Here is a 19262-nt window from a genome sequence, read left to right as displayed (position 1 = left end):
AAAGTACTTGATTTCCTTTGTACTGCAATGGGTGTAATCAGCACTACAGCCTATTACGTTATAATGACCCCTGGAAATCAGGCAGTGTTTTTTCTTTTTTTTAAACGTAGATATGGCTGCTAGCTCATCATCAGTGGCTTCCACTGGTCATTACACGTTCCATGTCCTCCCCTGATGCAGGATGTAATTATTTTTAAACATGAAGGACTAAGTGCAGTAGGAATCTTGTTAATGAAAGACCTGATTTCTGCACTAGCACATCAGAAACATTGCTAGTGTATTGGTGTTCCTAATGTGCTGCTTTTTTTTTTTTATGGGTCACGGATGCAGCAAGAAATAAATTAGATTCTGTAGAGGTAATTCAGCAGTTAAATGACCCAAATTTTAGATTTAGAATCTGTGCCAAGATTACAGGTTTTTACTAAAACCACAGATCAGTTATGTAGAACTTTATGCTATGGTCACTCATACTAATGTTTAATTCAGACATTCAAAATTTGTCATGTTGATTCTATGAAGTTTCCTCAACACAGCAAGCATTATATAAACTTTCATTTGTTATACATGTGATGATCTTTCTTTCTTTTCCAATTCTGAAAATCAAACTCAGTATATAGATTATTCAGATAATCTGCAGGCTTCTTATAATACTCACAGAGGTCTGTATGTCAAACACTTAAGACAAACCACAGCTACTTGTCATTCTTACCTGTATCAAATTGAGCACTTTATCATGAACTATGGAAGGGGGGTTGTTTTTGGGGAGGATTGTCTTTACTAGCACCCCTTCAACAAATTCATGGCTTGCTACCAAAACGTGAAATCGGTGTCCACAATTCTTTACACAAGTCTCAAGTGCCTGGAGGACAGATTTATGAAGTCGGTTAGTATTACAGACAGAGCTAGAGAAAATCAATAAAATATAATAAATGTGACTATGTGTTAATCGTTTAACTCAGTAATGCAATGTTATAGAGAACGTACTATAGTGAAAATTCATGTATCAGTTTTAATTTTTTTTCCCAGTAGTGTTACTTCCATGGCATTTTTATCTACATAAAAGTAATATGCCAAATAGTGGACTGCGCAATTCATTGGGAATTGAGATATGCCTTTGAGCATGATCCAGTTATGACGTCGGCTCAGTACATCCACATAACAGGGAAACTGCCTTGCATGGGATTAGTTCGGACTAGTCAAGCACCACACTCACACACACTCTTTAGTGTTATTTATCCAATCTTTTAATCAATCTGAACAGATTAAGATTTAAAACACAAGACCAAAGCAGTTGCACTGTGCAGTTGTTCATTGCAGACCTTCAGAAGGGCCTTGTCCTTTTACAGAGCGACTATGGCTATGCCCATTTGCACAGCAAGCAACACCCCTAAAAAAATGCACTCTCTCCAGATCTCATCTTGTTACAATAATCATGCTCTGCAAAATAAAATCTATTTTTTTGCAGTGCTCTGCAAAACTAGGTGCACTCTGTGCTTTGCAAGAAATGCCCTTATGTCAGCCCACTTTCCCTGCAAACTTGTGTATTTCAAGGAGCATGGTGTAACCAGGGGAGATTGTGCACAGCGCATCGGACTTGCTGCGCTTCCTAAAGGACCTCCATAATGTAACAGAATATGAGAAATGCATCCAGAGTGAGAGAGGTTGTACTGTTAGAAATACTGAAAAACAGAGTTACTGTTCATGTCGTGCTGGCTTTATTTATCCTGCACCATACGAGTGGGACCGAAAAAACGTACCTAAATATCCATTTCACCGTTTACAGCAATGTGAGCAACCTAGTACCAGGACCCCCACAGACATATTAGCCATTTGAGACTTTAGCTCCCCTCCCCCCCATTGACACAGTGCTCCACTGTTTCACTATTACCTGCTATACATGATAGCACGTTCTAGTGCTGACTGCAGAGAAGCTTTGGGTATTCCTTGGCAATATGGATAAAAGTACTTGGTTATTAGCATACTTAAGATGGACCTATTACAAGATGACCGATGACTAAACCAGAATACAAACAACAATTATGGGGCATTTATTACTTCACATTAACAAAGCATATTTATCCTACTATAGCAAAATCATTCCTAGGATAATAGAAGTCAGATGTGTGCACTTTCTAGAGTCTGTTTCACTTACTCACCGTTAAGGCTAGCATCACCTCCTGAAAGTTTTTATTTCCCACAATCCTCTTTTTCAGTGCTCTTATGGCATCTTTAGGGCTGTAGAAGGAAATTTGAGACCTTTAGCAGCCAGGAATGTGAGGAAGAAGCATGCAGTATATTAGGTGTTTTGGAATAGTATCATTACCCATCTTCTGTCTCGTTGATAATATCACAGATCTCCATGTTCAGGGCCCAATCCTCAGAACGCAGGGACCCATCTGTAGCTTTCTCTGCAAGATGGAAAATAAGGAAAAACTTTTTTAAAATAAGTTTACTTTGTCTGGGTTTCAAGTAATCATTTCCCCAGAAACATGTGTTAAAAGTTTATTTTCAGGTTTTAGTTAAACTATATACTGCATATATTTCATTTAATCCTGTAGCAGATGGTGTGCAGAACCTTTAAAAATGTTTAAAAGGGTCTGCACACAGACCTATCATCCATACTTTAAACAATATATCTCTCTCTCTAGTTTCATCAAATGTAAATTAGAATTACTTTTCTAATTACTGATGGATACTTTTATCAAAATATACACTGACTATATTTTTTTTGAGCTATACAAAATTCCAGCTAATCTTGCCTCCTTTACTTTTCCTAGCATTACTGAGGAAAAATAAAACAAAAATAAAATGGTACAAGGGATATTAACACACACACACACACACACACAGCAAGGTTTCCTGCTAGCACAGTGTATAAGTAAATTTTATATTAACTAGGTTTTGGTTTTTCAACTAAAACTGTATAACTCACCCCTCAAACACATTAGATAGGCTAAAACATACGTGTTAGAAGAAACTGCTCCATTCTACCAAAGAGTTGAACTTTGCTCCAATGAGCATTGAGCATTAAGAAATCCTAATACCATGTTAGGCATTCAGCATGCAAAGAGACAGTACGGGTATAGTATAATCTGTGCCTATGGGACACAGGTTTCCAGATAAGAGGAATGAATTAAAGAGAACACGGGTCTCTTTATACCGATGTTACCTGCCTTCTGAAACAGCATTTGAACTACGTGAGCAATAATTTAGCAGGTGCGGGATGCCCAGACACAAGTTGATGCAGCACATTTCACAGTATCCTAGGACACTTAGTTTTCTAGTCATGAACCAGTAAAGGATACATGCTTTATATCTTGGCTCAGTTAGAAAAATTTAAAAAAAATGTCTGGGAAGTAAAAGCACTTTGAAAGCCACAATCTAACCTATGGGATTTCCTCCTTTAATGTGCAGAATTGCAGCTGATCATTAAAGGATTTACTTCACTAAACTGAAGTTTGTTCTAATGTAATAATTGTACTTATTTCCCACCGAGTACTTCAGCTCTATGAACCACATTTCCAGTGTTTTACAGTTACCTTCCTTTGTTAGAGCCGTGGGGTTTTTGCTATCAACCAGTTTAAATAGCAACCATACCGGTTTGAATGACACTTGATGAAACACCCTTGTCTTGGTCAATCCTGTTTGGCTAACACAGACGTCTTCCCTCAAGCGCCAACAAAGCTGGGAAGGCTGCAATGGAAGCTAGCATCTTGCAGCTTAATGGGTGTAGCAAATGAAAGCAGCTGGGAGCACCAGAGGTAATGGTGCATAGTGCCAAATGCAGAGAGGCCAGGAAATGGGAATAGTAAGAATGTGAATGAGCAATCACATATTACAATAGGAGAATTATGAAGCTCGTGGTAGTTAACACTGTCAGAGTGGTTAGTAAATTTAACCTACTATCAAATGCTACATTGCGCTAACATTGTCTATTGACTCGACATTTCCAAAGCTCTACAGATTATATTTAAAGCAGGAACGAGGTAATTGTGCCATTCTAGTATCTGGATCAAGCTAGCTATGGATACTGCACCATATAGAATACATAGATCCGGCAAGAAATTTGCAACTAAACCAGGTAGCTCCAGGTAAGTTAAGTAACATCAATCCTTCCTTTGGTCCTTAAATTTGCATTTGATTCTTTAGTGCAACATGAAATCTTTTTCCCCAGTAAAATTATATATCCTATGAGATAAATTATTTTATTTTCTCTTTTTTTTTTGTAGTTTTAATTGTTTCTTACTTGCTTTCTATTCATACAGAAAAAAGGCAATAATAAAATACAAAACACAATGCAAGCATAACATGATGTTATTATACAAATAATGTGGAGATACATTTTTAGTAAGAAAAAACATAAAGCAACACAAATTGCAGTATCTTTTCTGTGCGTCCATGTGTCCAAGGAATCTTGGGTCAGTTGAAGAAACTGTTGGAAAACCAATCTCTACCAAAAATAACCACATAGGGGCTTTGCCCAACTCTTCATACAGATCAAGATAAAACTAAATCACTTCTAACACAGACAGCTTTGTCAAGTAAAGCTCATTTCTACAGTAAAGGCTTAGAGTTCTCCCAAAAATGCAAGTGGACAGTCAGTCATATCCACCAGCCAAAGTCAATTAGCAAAGATTCAGCTCTCCTACATAGGGTATTTCATCAACATCTTAAACATCCGGCTTTGGGATGTTGCAGCTCTCTAAAGGAGAAAGGAAAGACAGGCAACAGAATCTCTAGCTACCTCAGCTCACTTTCCACTAGTAAAACAGCCATTGGAATATCTAGATAAGTGGTTCAAGATAGAAGAGGCAACCAGAGCTCCTGCCAATCACATAGCTGGCTGCTACATACTGGTGGGCATTCTGGCTGCCTCTCCTTCACCTTAACACCCAATCAGCTGTTAGAGATCACAGAGACGCAGTCAGTATTATGGTGTTCTCCAAGCCTCTGCTTCACTAGACAGTGTTGGGAAGAAAATCAGCAAGGGATGTTTACATATTACATGGTTTCTGGTTACTGGTCAAAAGGGTGCTGGTTTACATGATGACCAGTGTTCAGTTAATCTGTCAAATGAATTCTACATTTGATCAAATGTAGCTTGTTATCATGTAGCTGCATTTTTTTTTACAACAGTGTGATAAGGATATCAAGACCTGACTTTGTAAGAGGTTTGATTTCTAAAGAGCATTCTAGCACTTAGTGGTTACAGGTATGTTTACCCACATGGTTACCACATCCAGAAAAGTTTTAATCAAGTTTTACTTCACACACAAAAAAAAAAATAAGAGTAAACATATAACTATAATGTGCAAATATAACATAAGCAAACACAAAACAGTGCTGAATACACAATATTCAAAAGTACAGAGGAGGAAAAGAAAAAGGAAACTAGTCAAAAGCTAATGAGATTTTGAAAACCATTGAGCAATCAGACTTAGACCAGCAATAGTAAAAAGGTACTCATGGCACGCAACAATATAGGAAAATAACGGTAGCTGTTTATGAAATACAACAAAGCGCACAAAAAAGTTAAAGCAGTGCAGAAATAATTATCCACATAGATATATAAAACAGAATTTACTCTTTAGACTCCATGCTAGCCCAAATGAATGGGCTAACCTTTAGTCAGCTGAGCAGAGACAAAAAAAATATTGACATCCCCAGAAACTACATAATGTTACCCCATCTTCCATCACTGTCTTTTACTTTTCTCTGCAAAGTGAGAGACAAGCAACACAAAAGTAGGGTATACACAGTACACCAGGGGGTAAATGTATCAAGCGGAGAGTTTTCAGGTGAGTTTGAAAAACCAACTAGATTCTAGCTATCATTTAGTAATTGTCATTTTACAAAATGACAGCTAGAATCTGATTGGTTGCTATAGGCAACATCTCCAGTTTTCAAACCCGCCGGAAAACTCTCAGCTTGATACATTTACCCCCAGGTGATTAGAGAACTCCTGGATAAAGAATGGGATCAATTGGGGAATTGGCAATCCAATTTTAAAATAATGGATAGTATGTATTCCTTTCCAAGAAATTGAAACCACTAAATGGGATTCAGTACCTAAAGTTGATGCTGTAGGTGTTTGTCTTTCGGCAAAAACTGCTATCCCATTGGAAGTTGGAGGTCCATTTAGAGACTCAATGGATGGCAAAATAGAGAAATGGGTAGTAATTAAATCTGGAGTAGCTATGGCCACTACTTTACTTACTTGACCTGGCAAACAGTAAGCTAGAGAGTATGTGGCAAATGCATCTAGATGGCTCTTTTTTTCCTTTAGAGGAAAGATGACCGAAAAATTCACAATGACTCCTAGCTAACAGCCTCCATCAGATTTAGTGGGTGTCATGATTGCAAAGCATGCGGAGGACGGTACACTCAACGCAAAATCGCTGGGTTAGGGACATTAAAAGCAAAGGGTACAAGATAAAGTTTCAAGTGTTATCCAGAAAACCACGGACTCCATCATAACTTACGTGCAAATAATGGAATTATGTAACAGTTTACAGATGCTCATAGTGAAACAGGCAATTTCTCTGCTACCGACTGCAAAGTGAGGCTCTGGTTACTCCAAATTCTTTCTGGTACTAAAGCAGTCAGAAGGTTTTCAAACAATTCTCGATCTGAAAAACTCCATCAATTTGTGACTGCAACACATTTCCACATGGAGTGGTGGAATGCAATACAAAACGGAGATTTCCTTACATCTACAGACTTACAGATACTTATCTGCACATTGCCATTATTTTTTAGATTCTTCAGACTAGAGCACATTTTCCAGTTTACCTTCTGTCTTTTGGCCTCTCTACATCACCCAGATCTTTTACCAAGATATACTACATGGCAAAAATATGTGGATACTCAAACATCAAATCCATATGTTGAACATCTCATTCAAAAACCATGGGCATAAATATGGAGTTAGCTCCCCCTTTTCTGCTCTAACGGTCTCCACTCTACTGGGGAGACTTTCCACTCTATTTTAGAACACGGCTGCAGAGATTTGCATCCATTCAGCCACAAGAACATTAGTGAGGTTGGGCACTGAAGTTGGGGAATAAGACCTGTTACACAGTCTGTGCTCCAATTCATCCCAAAGGAGTTTGATGGAGTTAAGGTCAGGGCTCTGTGTGAGCTAGTAAATTTCTTCCACATCAAACTTGGCAAACCATTTATTGTAAGTATATATTGCTGTGTTTTATTGGGTTCTCTTTAACTATTGTATGTTTCTTATGGTTCACAAACTTTCTGGCCCCACATTTCCAAGGGTATCAATTTTTCTTTTCTCTACGCAGCTGAGAGTTAACCCCATCCATTCGGACTGGCATGGAGTACCTTAAGGAAATTAAATTATTGGCGAGTATAATTTGCTTATATTACAGTATACAAACAGGCTGTAAGCACTGAGAAATTCTCAAACTAGTTGACTAGCAGGTTGAGTAGGAGCGAAGGCAGTGAAAATAAAGGTTCATAACCGCAATTCGAAAAATCTATCCAAGTGTATGTGGAAAACACCATCACAAATGGGTGATTGGTTAAATGAAGAGTAGCAATGTGTTCACAATAGGACGGTGCTAAATGATTGACAAATAGATTGCTTCTTGCCACTTTGAACAAACACAGAGATAGCAAAGATACATTATATCTCCCTTTACAGCCTCACACATTTCTTCACCAAATGAGAATTTATTCAGAGGCAGTAATGTAGCAGTATTGTGCACAGATCAATTTCAACTTTTGTCACCCAATCACTACATTCCTTAATTAAATCAATCCAGTGTTTGAACTAATGAGCAGGTGAAAAGACAAGCCAGTTCTTTAAAATCAATAGTTAATTAAGAATAAAGATAAATCTAGACAATGCTTATGTCAAGGTGCAAAACGGCACCTTCCAGTTGGATATACTCCCAACTCTAAATGAAGCCCATGTACACCAATATACTAACCCACATGTAGTTCTCGATCAATACTACCTTATACTTGGGGAAGCAAACAGAAGAAAACTACAATAGATATTCAGAAGTATAGCCATGGGAAGCATGAGACAATTCTATGGGACTTCCAAGTAAAGCATTTAAGTAAAGACGTATACACAATACATGAAAAATCATATAAGAATTAACTGAAGTAGTAGAACTAACCATGAATTAAGAGATGGGTGAAATAACTCAATGATTATCAAATGTATGTATATAGTGAGTATCAAAATAAAAAAGAACTAATAATAGTAGGGAAGCGCAAAGGATCATGAGAAGAGCAACAGAGAATACAGTGGTGACAAAGAATCCTACATCAAATATATCCATATAGTCAACTTTTTGAAAGGAGAAGAACCAGAGCATATTCAACAGGATCAAATCCCATCTTATAATTATTACAATTATAATGCTCTAGAGCAGCGATGGGCAACAGGCGGCCCTCCGCCTGCCGATGTGTCATTACAGATAGGACGTCTCTTTCTTAAATGTATTGTTTTAACTTACTACTAAGATTAAGGGTAATGCGCAACCATTATGAAGACACGACATGCAGCCCCTGAAGTGTATCAGGTTGCCCATCATTGTTCTAGAGCAGGGGTGGGCAAACCAGTCCTCAAGGGCCATCAACAGTTCATGTTTTTAGGATTTCTTTAATCATGCAAAGCTGAGTTAATCTATTTGGCTGGGCCAGTAATTATCCCAGCTGTTTCTACAGACAGAAATTCTAAAAACATGAACTGTTGTTGGCCCTTGAGGACTGGTTTGCCCACCCCTGTTCTAGAGCAACAATTCTTCTTATGTCAGGAGTCCGTTCATCAAATGTGGTAATACAAGGCATGAGGGCTGAAATCAGAGGAGCCCCACAGGTTCGAAAAGGAGGAGAGTCGTATGCGAATTCATAATTAAAGATGCACTATTTTCTGAGCCTCCGACGGTTACTTAAACTTCAAATTGTTGTTTTAAGTATGCATTTAGTGCTCTTTTTTTTTTTTATCTTGTAGCAGTACTACTATTTCTACCATTCTTAGTCACACACGTGCCAACATATAAGGAAATCAGATGCAGCCCATGCAGATCTGTAAATATACACATGTATTTTGCTAGTAACTTACATAAAAGCTACTAGTACAACCGGATTACAAGAGACCTAAGTGCGCTAGTCTGCAGGAGAGGCCCATTACACAACCCTCTCACTCTTAAAAAATGTGTCTACATTTAATAACTCTTTCCCCACATTACTTATGTCTTAAAACCCCTGTCAGTGGTAACAGACTCCATTCAGCTAAGCATAAACCCCTCCCCTGCCGCAACAGATCAAATGTATTGTACGTGTAAGTAATTAGTTAATAAAATATATATGCACTTAAAATAATGCTATTTTCTGCAAACATTGGGTATGGAGGCAGTCCACTGGCCCCTAATCCCTCTGACCTAGATATAGGATGGCTAGAAAGAAACATTGGGCCAACAATAGCGTGAATAATTTGTTGTAAAACTAAAGTTCCAAATCTTATGCACTTACATTTTCTCCTAGTGCACATCCCTTCTCTTGAAATCGGCATCTTACCCAATTGAGTGGCACTGGCTTTTGTTTCTATGGGACAGTGCAGCTGAAATCGTGGCTCGCTCATTGAACAAGCAAATGAATCATTTTTTGGACTAGTACTTTCAGTATGGATTATGCATCAATACTGCCCCCATGTGTAGTTGCAGCACCGTATTATTAAAATGTAACTTAACTATATACATTCTTGTCCCTCCACAGTCTCCTGTACTCTGGCACTGTGCCTCTAGCGCCCAGTGCCTGACAAGCAGTTGGATGTCCTTTGAGGGTGCTGTCTGCACCATGTGTATGTCCACATGGTGCAGACAGCAATGTGCTCTCTGCAATGAGCAGCAGAGGTGATGTGATGTGTAACCTGGCTGCTCTCATCATGTTCAGTCTTATTCTCTCTTTTAGAACACAAAAAAATAAGCCTCATCGGGGGCATAGAGCTGAGGGCCGCTTGTTGCCAATCACAGGTAACGTAGTTTGGAGTATGATGCGAATGTTCTTTTTGTTTGACAGATGTTCAGTCTCCTGTGTACAAGGATGCAGGAGACTGATCTTGAGGAAGGCCAGGGTATTGCAAGGAGTCATTAAAACAAAATTTCTGACCTCATCTGTCTGAGTTTTGAAAAATTTGTGAAACATGTTTCTTATGTTCTGTGGATGTTATCAGTAGCTCTTCTATATACTGTGACTTGCATGTTAAAAGGTTAAGTTACTTAATAAAAAAATACAAAAAAAAAAAGAACCCTAATTGAAACACTAAGCAGCATTAAGATAAAAAAATTCAGTTCACTCATGTAGCAGGAATGCTATTCACGATATGGAGGTCAAACATCTACAGCATGGTAACTCAAACAAGATTTGGAGAATCTGGTAATATTCATTTAACACAGGGAAAAATCCTCGTATGCCAGATAAACCATACCCTGCATTGAAGAAAAAGTTTATAATTTCCCTTTAACAAATATCCAGACATCTTTTCTGGGTTACAGAGAAGGGCGGTCTCTGAATATAACACACTAAAGTATGTACTGGCCCCACCCAGAAAGAGAACATTCCTCCAACTGGCTCACCGCAGAACCTAAATTATATTCCTAGTACTGTCTGCAGGCTTCACAGATGTTTAACACAAGAAATGTCACAAAGTTACATACAGCTACCAATTTTTACTTTGTTCTGTGCTGTCAAATTGAAAGATTTGACATATACCTTTTTTATACCTGGGCAACAAAAATAAACATCTTCTAAAAGGTCACAGATGACAAAGTATGTGAGAGTACAATACATAAAACAACAAGGAAAATGCTTGTGCGTAAAAAGGAGCTCATCTTCTGATTTTTCTTTGGGACTGCCATTATAAAAGCGTTCTGCGCAACCTCTTATGGGTTTTGCTATGAATGTACATGGTGAAAAACAGTTAAAAGCTACCCATAAAAGTCTATATTACTACCACTTTAGGGCCACCTCCATCCTTATTTCCACCTCTCCCGTTTTTCAGCTAAAATACTGCTCGGTTTAGGATAATTTGTAAATTAATCATGAGAATAGGGGTCCGGTCTATGCCACAAACCTTTATTTTCCTGTAAACAGAGCACCTGAAAGGTCCAAAGCCAACTATAGGCTGAGGTCTGGTTTCCACCACCTCCCAGGACATGTGCAAATAATACAACTTCTGCCTCCTACTAAACAGGGATATCTCCCTAAATGCACCCCCATATTTCAGTTGAATATCATCTTATGGCAAAACAAATTGTTGTTTCCTTATGTAGATGCATTAACTAGAACAATGATGGCCAACCCGAGGCTCTAGACCCGCTGTGACTCTGAGCTTAGAAACGTGGCTCCTGGCCAAGAGCATCACTGAAGTATAGTGCTCTGGGTGCCAACAGCCGCGGATTTGGAAACATTTCGCTGCTCGGCTGAGTGGGAACAGCCACGTTATGTGATCTCCTCTGCATAACACAGGGAGGTCATGTAATCACAGATAATCCAATCAGGGAAGGAGAAGGAGAGCGGGCAATGCGCTCTCCCTCTTTCTGCTGTGCGGGCTCCAGTGTCCATGTGTGGGAGGTGTGACTGGTAAAGGGCATGTGAGATATGATGGCATGTGATGAGGCTGATGGGCATGTAAGCAGATTTGATGGCATTTGGGGAGATCTGTTGGAATGTGTTGAGGATTGATTGGCATGTATGGAGCATTTGAAGAGGCCTCCTGGCATTTAAGGGGGCACGTGGTGAGATTACGTGACATGTGGGGAGGCTGGTGGACATGTAAGGAAGTCTGATGGTATTTATGAGGAATGTAGGTAGATCTCATGGCTGATAGGCATATAAGAGAAATATGGAAGAGGTCTGATGGCTTTTAAAGGTGCACGTGGTGAGGTCTGGAGGCATGTGGGGAGAATGATGGGCATGTAAGGGGCATGTGTGGAGCCTGAAGGTATGTAAAAGGTACGTGGGATGGTATGATGGCGTGTGGAGATGTCTGATGACATGTTGGGTGGCTGATGTGTATGTAAGTGTCATGTGGGGAAATCGGATGGGAATGTGAAGAGGTTATGTTGGTAATTTTTTTACCCTTTTTTATCCCCACTAAATAGTTCCCCTTCACAGTGAATGTGGATAGAAAAGCACTGTGATCTACTGTGAAGAAACTATCATCATCATTTATTTATATAGCGCCACTAATTCCGCAGCGCTGTACAGAGAACTCACTCACATCAGTCCCTGCCCCATTGGAGCTTACAGTCTAAATTCCCTAACACACACACACACACACACACACACACACACACACAGACACACAGACTAGGGTCAATTTGTTGGCAGCCAATTAACCTACTAGTATGTTTTTGGAGTGTGTCAGGAAACCGGAGCACCCGGAGGAAACCCACGCAAACACGGGGAGAACATACAAACTCCTCACAGATAAGGCCATGGTCGGGAATTGAACTCATGACCACAGTGCTGTAAGGCAGAAGTGCTAACCACTAAGCCACCGTGCTGCCCACATATACTTTGAACCTCCACTACACAGCAGCAGGGTAAGAGCTTTGCTGTGCAGAATTGTGCTGATTTGAGTATTATTCTGAACATGTCAAATATATTAATTTCAATTTTCGCTTACCAAAATAATGTCAATTATGTTATATTTTCAACATATGTGTGTACTTTATGTATGCGCATGTTTATACTGTGTATATTTATATGCACACACATGCAAAAGGGAAAGTTGGCTCTTTGCCGTATCTATAGATATTTTTAGGCTATCAATCTTTGACCGGTTGGCCACTCCTGAACTAGAGCCATGAACTAAAGTCTTTCTCTAAACTATATGGGTATATATTTTCTTCCTCTAGCCTCCACTAAAGAGAATTTCTGCATGAAATTGTGGTGAATGGTTTGACTTTCCATCCATGCAAGAAAACTGAAATGAAATGAATACTCTTCTATAGGACCTTGTGCAGAGAAGAGTAAGGACAGTCATCAAAATCAAGCTTTCTTACAAGCCCACTCAAATTAGTTCCTACTAGTTCTTTAAAGGAAATTAAATGATTACCTGAATTATATCTACAGACCCTTCAAATTATGTGGGGGAACTAGACTGCTTTACTGAAATTGTACCACACAACTGTTAGATTGACGGACAGAAATGTTTCTGTCCCTCTCTTTCGCCAACAATCTTTTGACTTTGTATTCATAAATACATCACCTATGTGGTGAATTTATTTACTTCCAAGACCTCAGTTCTACAAACCTGGAATCAAGCAGATGTAGAAACTCAGCTTTAGAAGTCAACCAATTGTTACCATGGTCAGCATGGTGTTAAGGTTATGCTTTAGCTTGCCCAAAGAAGTGGCAATTATTTGTCGCAATACTGATAAATCTAGATAGACATACGTAGGGAGTGTATGTTCCTAAAACAATTTCTTAACTGCATTTAGCACTTTAATGGAAGGGGCAAACTTGAGGCCACAAATATATCCCCATTTTATACAGCACACACCTCTTTCAGCTTACGAATCTCTTGGCACAGAAACAATGGCAAACCATGGCGTTGTACAGGCGTACTTACGTCACACATACCATCAGAAATTTATACAAATCAGTTATATTAGCATGGTCATGCATTGCAGACTCCACAATCACAATAATCCCAATTCGGGCAAGTACCCCTAAAGAGGAGACAAGAAACAAGGCACCAGAGCCAAAGTCACAAGACTTGCAGCAGGTAACTTAAAACCTCCATCAAGAACGGAATGAAAAATATGACAAAGGCTGTATAGGAGTGTTTTTATAGCGTTTGAAGAGAAGTTTCCCATGTTACATCTGCCCAATCAGAAGTGAGGGATGCCACTATACACAGGTAAATGTTGCCAGGGTCATTTTAAGAACACATGTAAACAAAAACATTGAAGAAAATAAAAGATATACTCTCTTATTTATCACCAATGTTCTTATGTACTTATCTTCCTTCACTAGACTAATATTAAACATATATTTATAAAGCAGCAGACATATTCCATAGCATTGTACAACTGGAGAGATAGAGAGCAAAACAACACACAAATGCAGACAGACTTACATTTACAAGCCGGCACAAATGGAAGAGAGGCCCATTCTTGAGACAATTAAATATTACATCTAGCTTCCAGTCTAAATTCATCACCTGGGATCTCCTAATATATATGGAAACATCCAATACGTAAAAACGCGTAGACAACAGACTTATACTTTAAAAATTACTTCCATAATTTGTAAAGAGCATTTTGTAAACAATTTCACCTACCACTTCTAAAGACACACCCTGCCTGGTATTTTGACACATCACAACATCCTAACACACTTAAAAAATTCCTTCACAATAGTGTTATTTTAAATCTATTGCATCAAGTTTGACTTTATGGAGAAGTATAACTGGTTTGTTAGTTTTAAGCATTCTGGTAGAAAGCGTTCTCATGGCAACAGCCAAACCCAGTTCATGCATCAGACTGCCAGATGATGAAGCGCAATTTGTCACTCCAGAGAACATTTCCACTGCTTCAGAGTCAAAGCGCATAGTGATCTGAGGCTTGTCTGCTGCTGCTTGGCCATGGAAACCAGACCATCAATGATGCTTCGGATGAACAGTCCTTGTGCTGCTGTTTCTTCCAGAGGCAGTTTGGAACAAAGTAGTGAATGTTGCAATGGAGAAAAGATTATTTTTATGCGCTACACAATTCTGCACTAAGTGGTCCTCTTTTGTGAGCTTGTGTGGCCGGCCTACCAGTTCACAGATGAGCTGCTGTTACGCCTAGACATTTCAACTTCACGACAACAGCACTACAGCTGACCAGGGCAGCTCTAGTAGGGAAGAAATTTGACAAACTGACTTGTTGGAAAGGTGGCATCCTATGTAAGTGCCACGCTGAAAGTCAGTAAGCTCTTCAGTAGGACCTATTCTACGCCTCTTGTTTGACTCTGGAGATTGCAGGACTGTATGCTTGATTTTATGCACCTGTGTGGCTGGAATGGCCAAACACACCAATTAAAATGGTTGCCCACCAGGACCAGGCTGGGCATCTGCCTCCCGGGACAGTCCCATAGTGGGCCACCTTGGGCTGGGTCACCTGAATTTTTTTTTTCCTTTAAAATGTTCCTAATAGGCTGCCGAGTCGAATCTTGCCCCCCCCCAGGCTAAAATTTGCACGTTCTCCCTGGGTGTCCACATACTTTTGGCCATGTAGTGTATGTACAGGAAATATGAACCATGTCTTTTTAAGGAGCAAAATCAGATGAGCAAAATAGTAAATAGGAAATTAAAGTCCTTTCATGCGTATATGAAAAAGTGGATTTTGCAAAATCAGCATTTTATAAACACGTTTGATGTGTGAACATCTTGGCACACACATTTAAAGCTATATGCACTTATTTTTTTAATCCAGGCTGGTAAAGTGCCCAAGTCCTACTTTTACAAGGATGTGTTTAAAAAAAAAAAAAAAAAAGTAAGAAAATAACCCAGTTTTTTTACAGCTGCGCATTAAACCCAAAGTGGGAATGTTTACTTATCATAACGGATATGTATGTTTTATGTTAAGCATAATTACAAAATACATATTTTTATGCACATATGAAAATGCCCTAAGAGAGAAAGCATTTAATAAGCCAGAAAATGTCTGAGTTTCTGCTATCTAAATCTGTATATTCTAAGAAAAAAAAAACCATCAGGGTGTTAAAACACAAAATCACTAAGTAAGCAAAAAGTGTAAACCTCTGCTCTTAAACCAAAAAAGTAACACAATACTGTAGCAATAGTAAAGGTTTTTTTTTTTCTTTTAAGCATTAAGCTACAGTCAATGAATGTGTGTTTGCAAGTAAAGGAATTCCCTGGCAATGTCTTCTTAGTCTCTGGGAGCTAGTACAGCTGAAGAAAGAATTAACCTAGGTTTTACATCAGAAAATGTCAGGGTAGGCTGATCGATTCAAAATGTAGCTGAAATAGGAGTTAACCACTCTCTAGTACTTGTTCCACATCAGCATTCCCCATAGACCTTCAGTTTAACTGTGCAATGTGTAGAAGGACATTCTAAAGCAGAGGTGCACAAGCATTGGTTCGGGATCCAGAAACTGCTTTAGGGGTATCCTGATTATCAAACATATAATATGGTGAAACACCTTTTTGGGGTTATAGGTAATTGACACATTGAATCTTGGGAGTTCCAACAAAAAAGGTTGACCACCACTCATCTGAAGGATCCCTAGAAGGAAAATAACTGCAAACCTGAATTTTTAATGATCATGTGCAGTGTTCATTGAATCCATGTATCCTTAATCATGGCAGCCTATGTGATTTTATTTAAAAGGGAGACTCCTCTAAATGAAAAATAAGTAGGCCCTGGCTGTGGGGAGTAAATAGTGAAATATTCTACTGTACGAGGTAGCATTATCATCTTCAATGTTTATCTATAAACATCACATATTCTGCAGTGCCATACAGCGTCGGTCGGTTTCGTCACAGTTGTTTTAGCATACTGCACTTTTCCATCATGGTGTTCAACAGCTGGATACACAGCAGTGACTGGGAAATGCTGCGTGCAGTGTACTCATGTGACAGACTGCATTTTTCATTCACTACAGCAACTTGAGAACACAGTGGTTTTCTGGCTGGAAAGGCGTGGTGTTCTAAAACCCTTATTAGTCCACATGTAGCAAACCTGCAGATGTTCCTTCTATCCTCTCACACTCAAACATTCATGTTCTCCTTGTGAAATAATGCCACTGTGCAACTGGTTATGCAACCTAAGCTGGCTGTGCTGAAGCCTATGGTTTAAACAGGAAAATGATGGCATCATCTACAGACAGGCTGTTTAACCCCTTACCAGCAGGTAAATAATTGAAACATTCCACAGAGCCAAAATTAGGTTTTGTAAAGACAAATTGCAAGACTTACTAAAGAGAAAAAAAACAAAATTATATATTTATTCATCTGAATCTCAGAGATGTACCCCGTAGTCTTGCAAAAGGGGGGCTGGCGAAAACACAGGGAAGTGTAAATTTAAAAAAAAAAAATAACTAAAGAAAGATCAAGAAAGAATAGTGTCATTAAAGAGGAAATTTTAAAATTAACTATGATTTCCATTTTGATGTGGTTAGAAGAAACAGTGTATTGTCTGTTTTGTCATGAGGGAAACCATAAAAAAAATACAGCCTTTCATTCCCATTTGCCATGTCTTATTTTTTTTACTCCTATTTGCGAACAGTGGATTCATTTCAGTGGCTCTCTGCTGCGGTCACTGCAGCTGACTGCAGGGACCAAGTAGTTATGCTGCAGCTAGAATTTTCGGAATGTTCCGAATGCCACAGCATAACTCCTATACTCTGTAGGCTGGTGAGAAGATAGCAGCCAGGACTGATAATACCCAAATTTATCTATCATCTCTTGACCCCTCACCATCTGTGTTGGTCCGTGTTACTGACTGTCTTCCTGCCATTTCATCTTGGATGTTCTGTCCCCAACTCAAACTCAGTCTTTCAAAAACAGAGTTTATAATATTTCCACCAACCAACAAAACTTACCTATCTGACATTTCTATTTCTTTTGTCAACACGACAATAAATCGGACCCCACAAGTTCTCTGCCTAGACGTTATCCTTGACTCAGAACTAGCGTTTGTTCCCCACATCGCCTTTATATCTAAATCATGTTATATACATCTAACAAACATTTCCAGAATATGCATATATCTTACACAAGACACTACAAAAAATTAAATTCATGCACTCATCATTTCCCACAAGGACTATTGCAATTCCCTCCTTACTGGTCTTCCCCAAATCAGACTCTCACCCCTATGATCTATTTTGCATGCAGCGGCTAGATTGTTTTGCAAGCAAAATCACTCTTCCTCCGCTGAGCCGCTCTTTCAATCTCTAAATTGATGGCTTATTTTTCACCAAATCCAATATAAAATACATCTCCTCACTTGGCTCAAAATATCTCCACTTGACAACTCCATTCTGCATCTGTCTTCTGCACTCATTACATGCTCCCATTCCCTGTTACAGGGAATTTTAAGGCTTCAACCACTCTGTGGAATTCCCTCCCTCACACAATAAGACTTTTCTCTAGTCTTCAAGTGTTCTCTGAAAAACCACATCTTCAGGCAAGCTTGTAAAATTCCTCAACCACCCTCTTAACCTCCCTAGGTTACACTATCCCCACCCTCTACACTGTTCACACAAGACAACAACCCTCTGACCAACATTGCTGTGTGACTGGATTATACTGCCCACTATGCACTTTTTACCTTTGAAATATGTAGCACTTAACCTCATATCTCAAACTCACATTGTCCCATAGATTGTAGGCTTGCGGGCAGGGCCTTCTTACCTCTCTGCCTGTATTACCCAGTATTGTTTTATTACTATGTTTGTTCCCAATTTTAAAGCAGTGCGGAATTTGCTGGCACTATATAAATAAATAAAAGATAATAAAAGACTTAAAAATGGGGATGAAAGGGGTATTTGTATTGTTTGCTATGGATGGAAGCTCCTTTTTTGTACTTTTGTCATCTGGAACATTTAAGCATGCCTTCATGTAACAGTATCTGACGTTGTAAATTGTAGTCTGCATGGGTTTTATCTGAGTGGTTCAGTTTCCTTTAACTGTTCAAATAATGCTATAGTAGATAATTTCTGACTAAACTAGCCCTGGTGCATGTCTGTTTATGTGCCTGAGAAAAATTAGTTTGCCATACTGTGCAACCAGTGAATAAACATGATCAACTAATAAAATGCAATATTCTAACATGAGCCTCCAGATAATTTTTAATTGTAAGAACTTGCTGTTAAAACAGCCATTATTATTTAGCAGTTGTTCAAAGACCTTTGTATACTATGACCTTCAGCAACAGCCAGAAGCTGTAATGACTTATTCAGTGTAAAAGCAGGGACCTCAGACACATAGGTCTGACTAACAGAGTCATGATCACATGATGTAGTTCAACACCAGGACAAACAATAAGTGAATTAGGACTGGAAGAGTGTATTGGTAGCTAAGAGGAAGAGGACTTTAGACTCTTGTCCTGGCTCCACTGTTGCCTACTACAATAAACACAGTATCTGCCCTAAGATAATGCATTGTAGAAAACTACTGTTGCCGTCTCATTAAATCAGCTGCTGGCCAGTTATTGTGGAACTACAATTTCCTGCATGATCTAACAGTTATGTCAACAGTACAAAACTCA

At 38.9% G+C, this 19262-nt stretch overlaps 1 protein-coding gene across 1 annotated transcript in view; it reads right to left on the bottom strand.

The window, feature by feature from the left end:
• The window catches only part of TOM1 (target of myb1 membrane trafficking protein), an 80942-nt gene that overhangs the window by 53415 nt on the left and 8265 nt on the right, over positions 1-19262 (bottom strand). Inside the window, exons 2-4 of the mRNA XM_075182987.1 lie at positions 2324-2408; positions 2157-2235; positions 710-859 (exon numbers count right to left, since the gene is read on the bottom strand). Of these exons, the coding sequence (XP_075039088.1) occupies positions 710-859; positions 2157-2235; positions 2324-2408 (314 nt within the window). The remainder of the gene's footprint in view (positions 1-709; positions 860-2156; positions 2236-2323; positions 2409-19262) is intronic.

The sequence above is a fragment of the Mixophyes fleayi genome, chromosome 8 (assembly GCF_038048845.1).
Source record: "Mixophyes fleayi isolate aMixFle1 chromosome 8, aMixFle1.hap1, whole genome shotgun sequence".
Lineage (NCBI taxonomy): Eukaryota > Metazoa > Chordata > Amphibia > Anura > Limnodynastidae > Mixophyes > Mixophyes fleayi.
The sequence above is the reverse complement of the archived record's forward strand: the minus strand, read 5'-3'. Positions and strand labels throughout refer to the sequence as shown.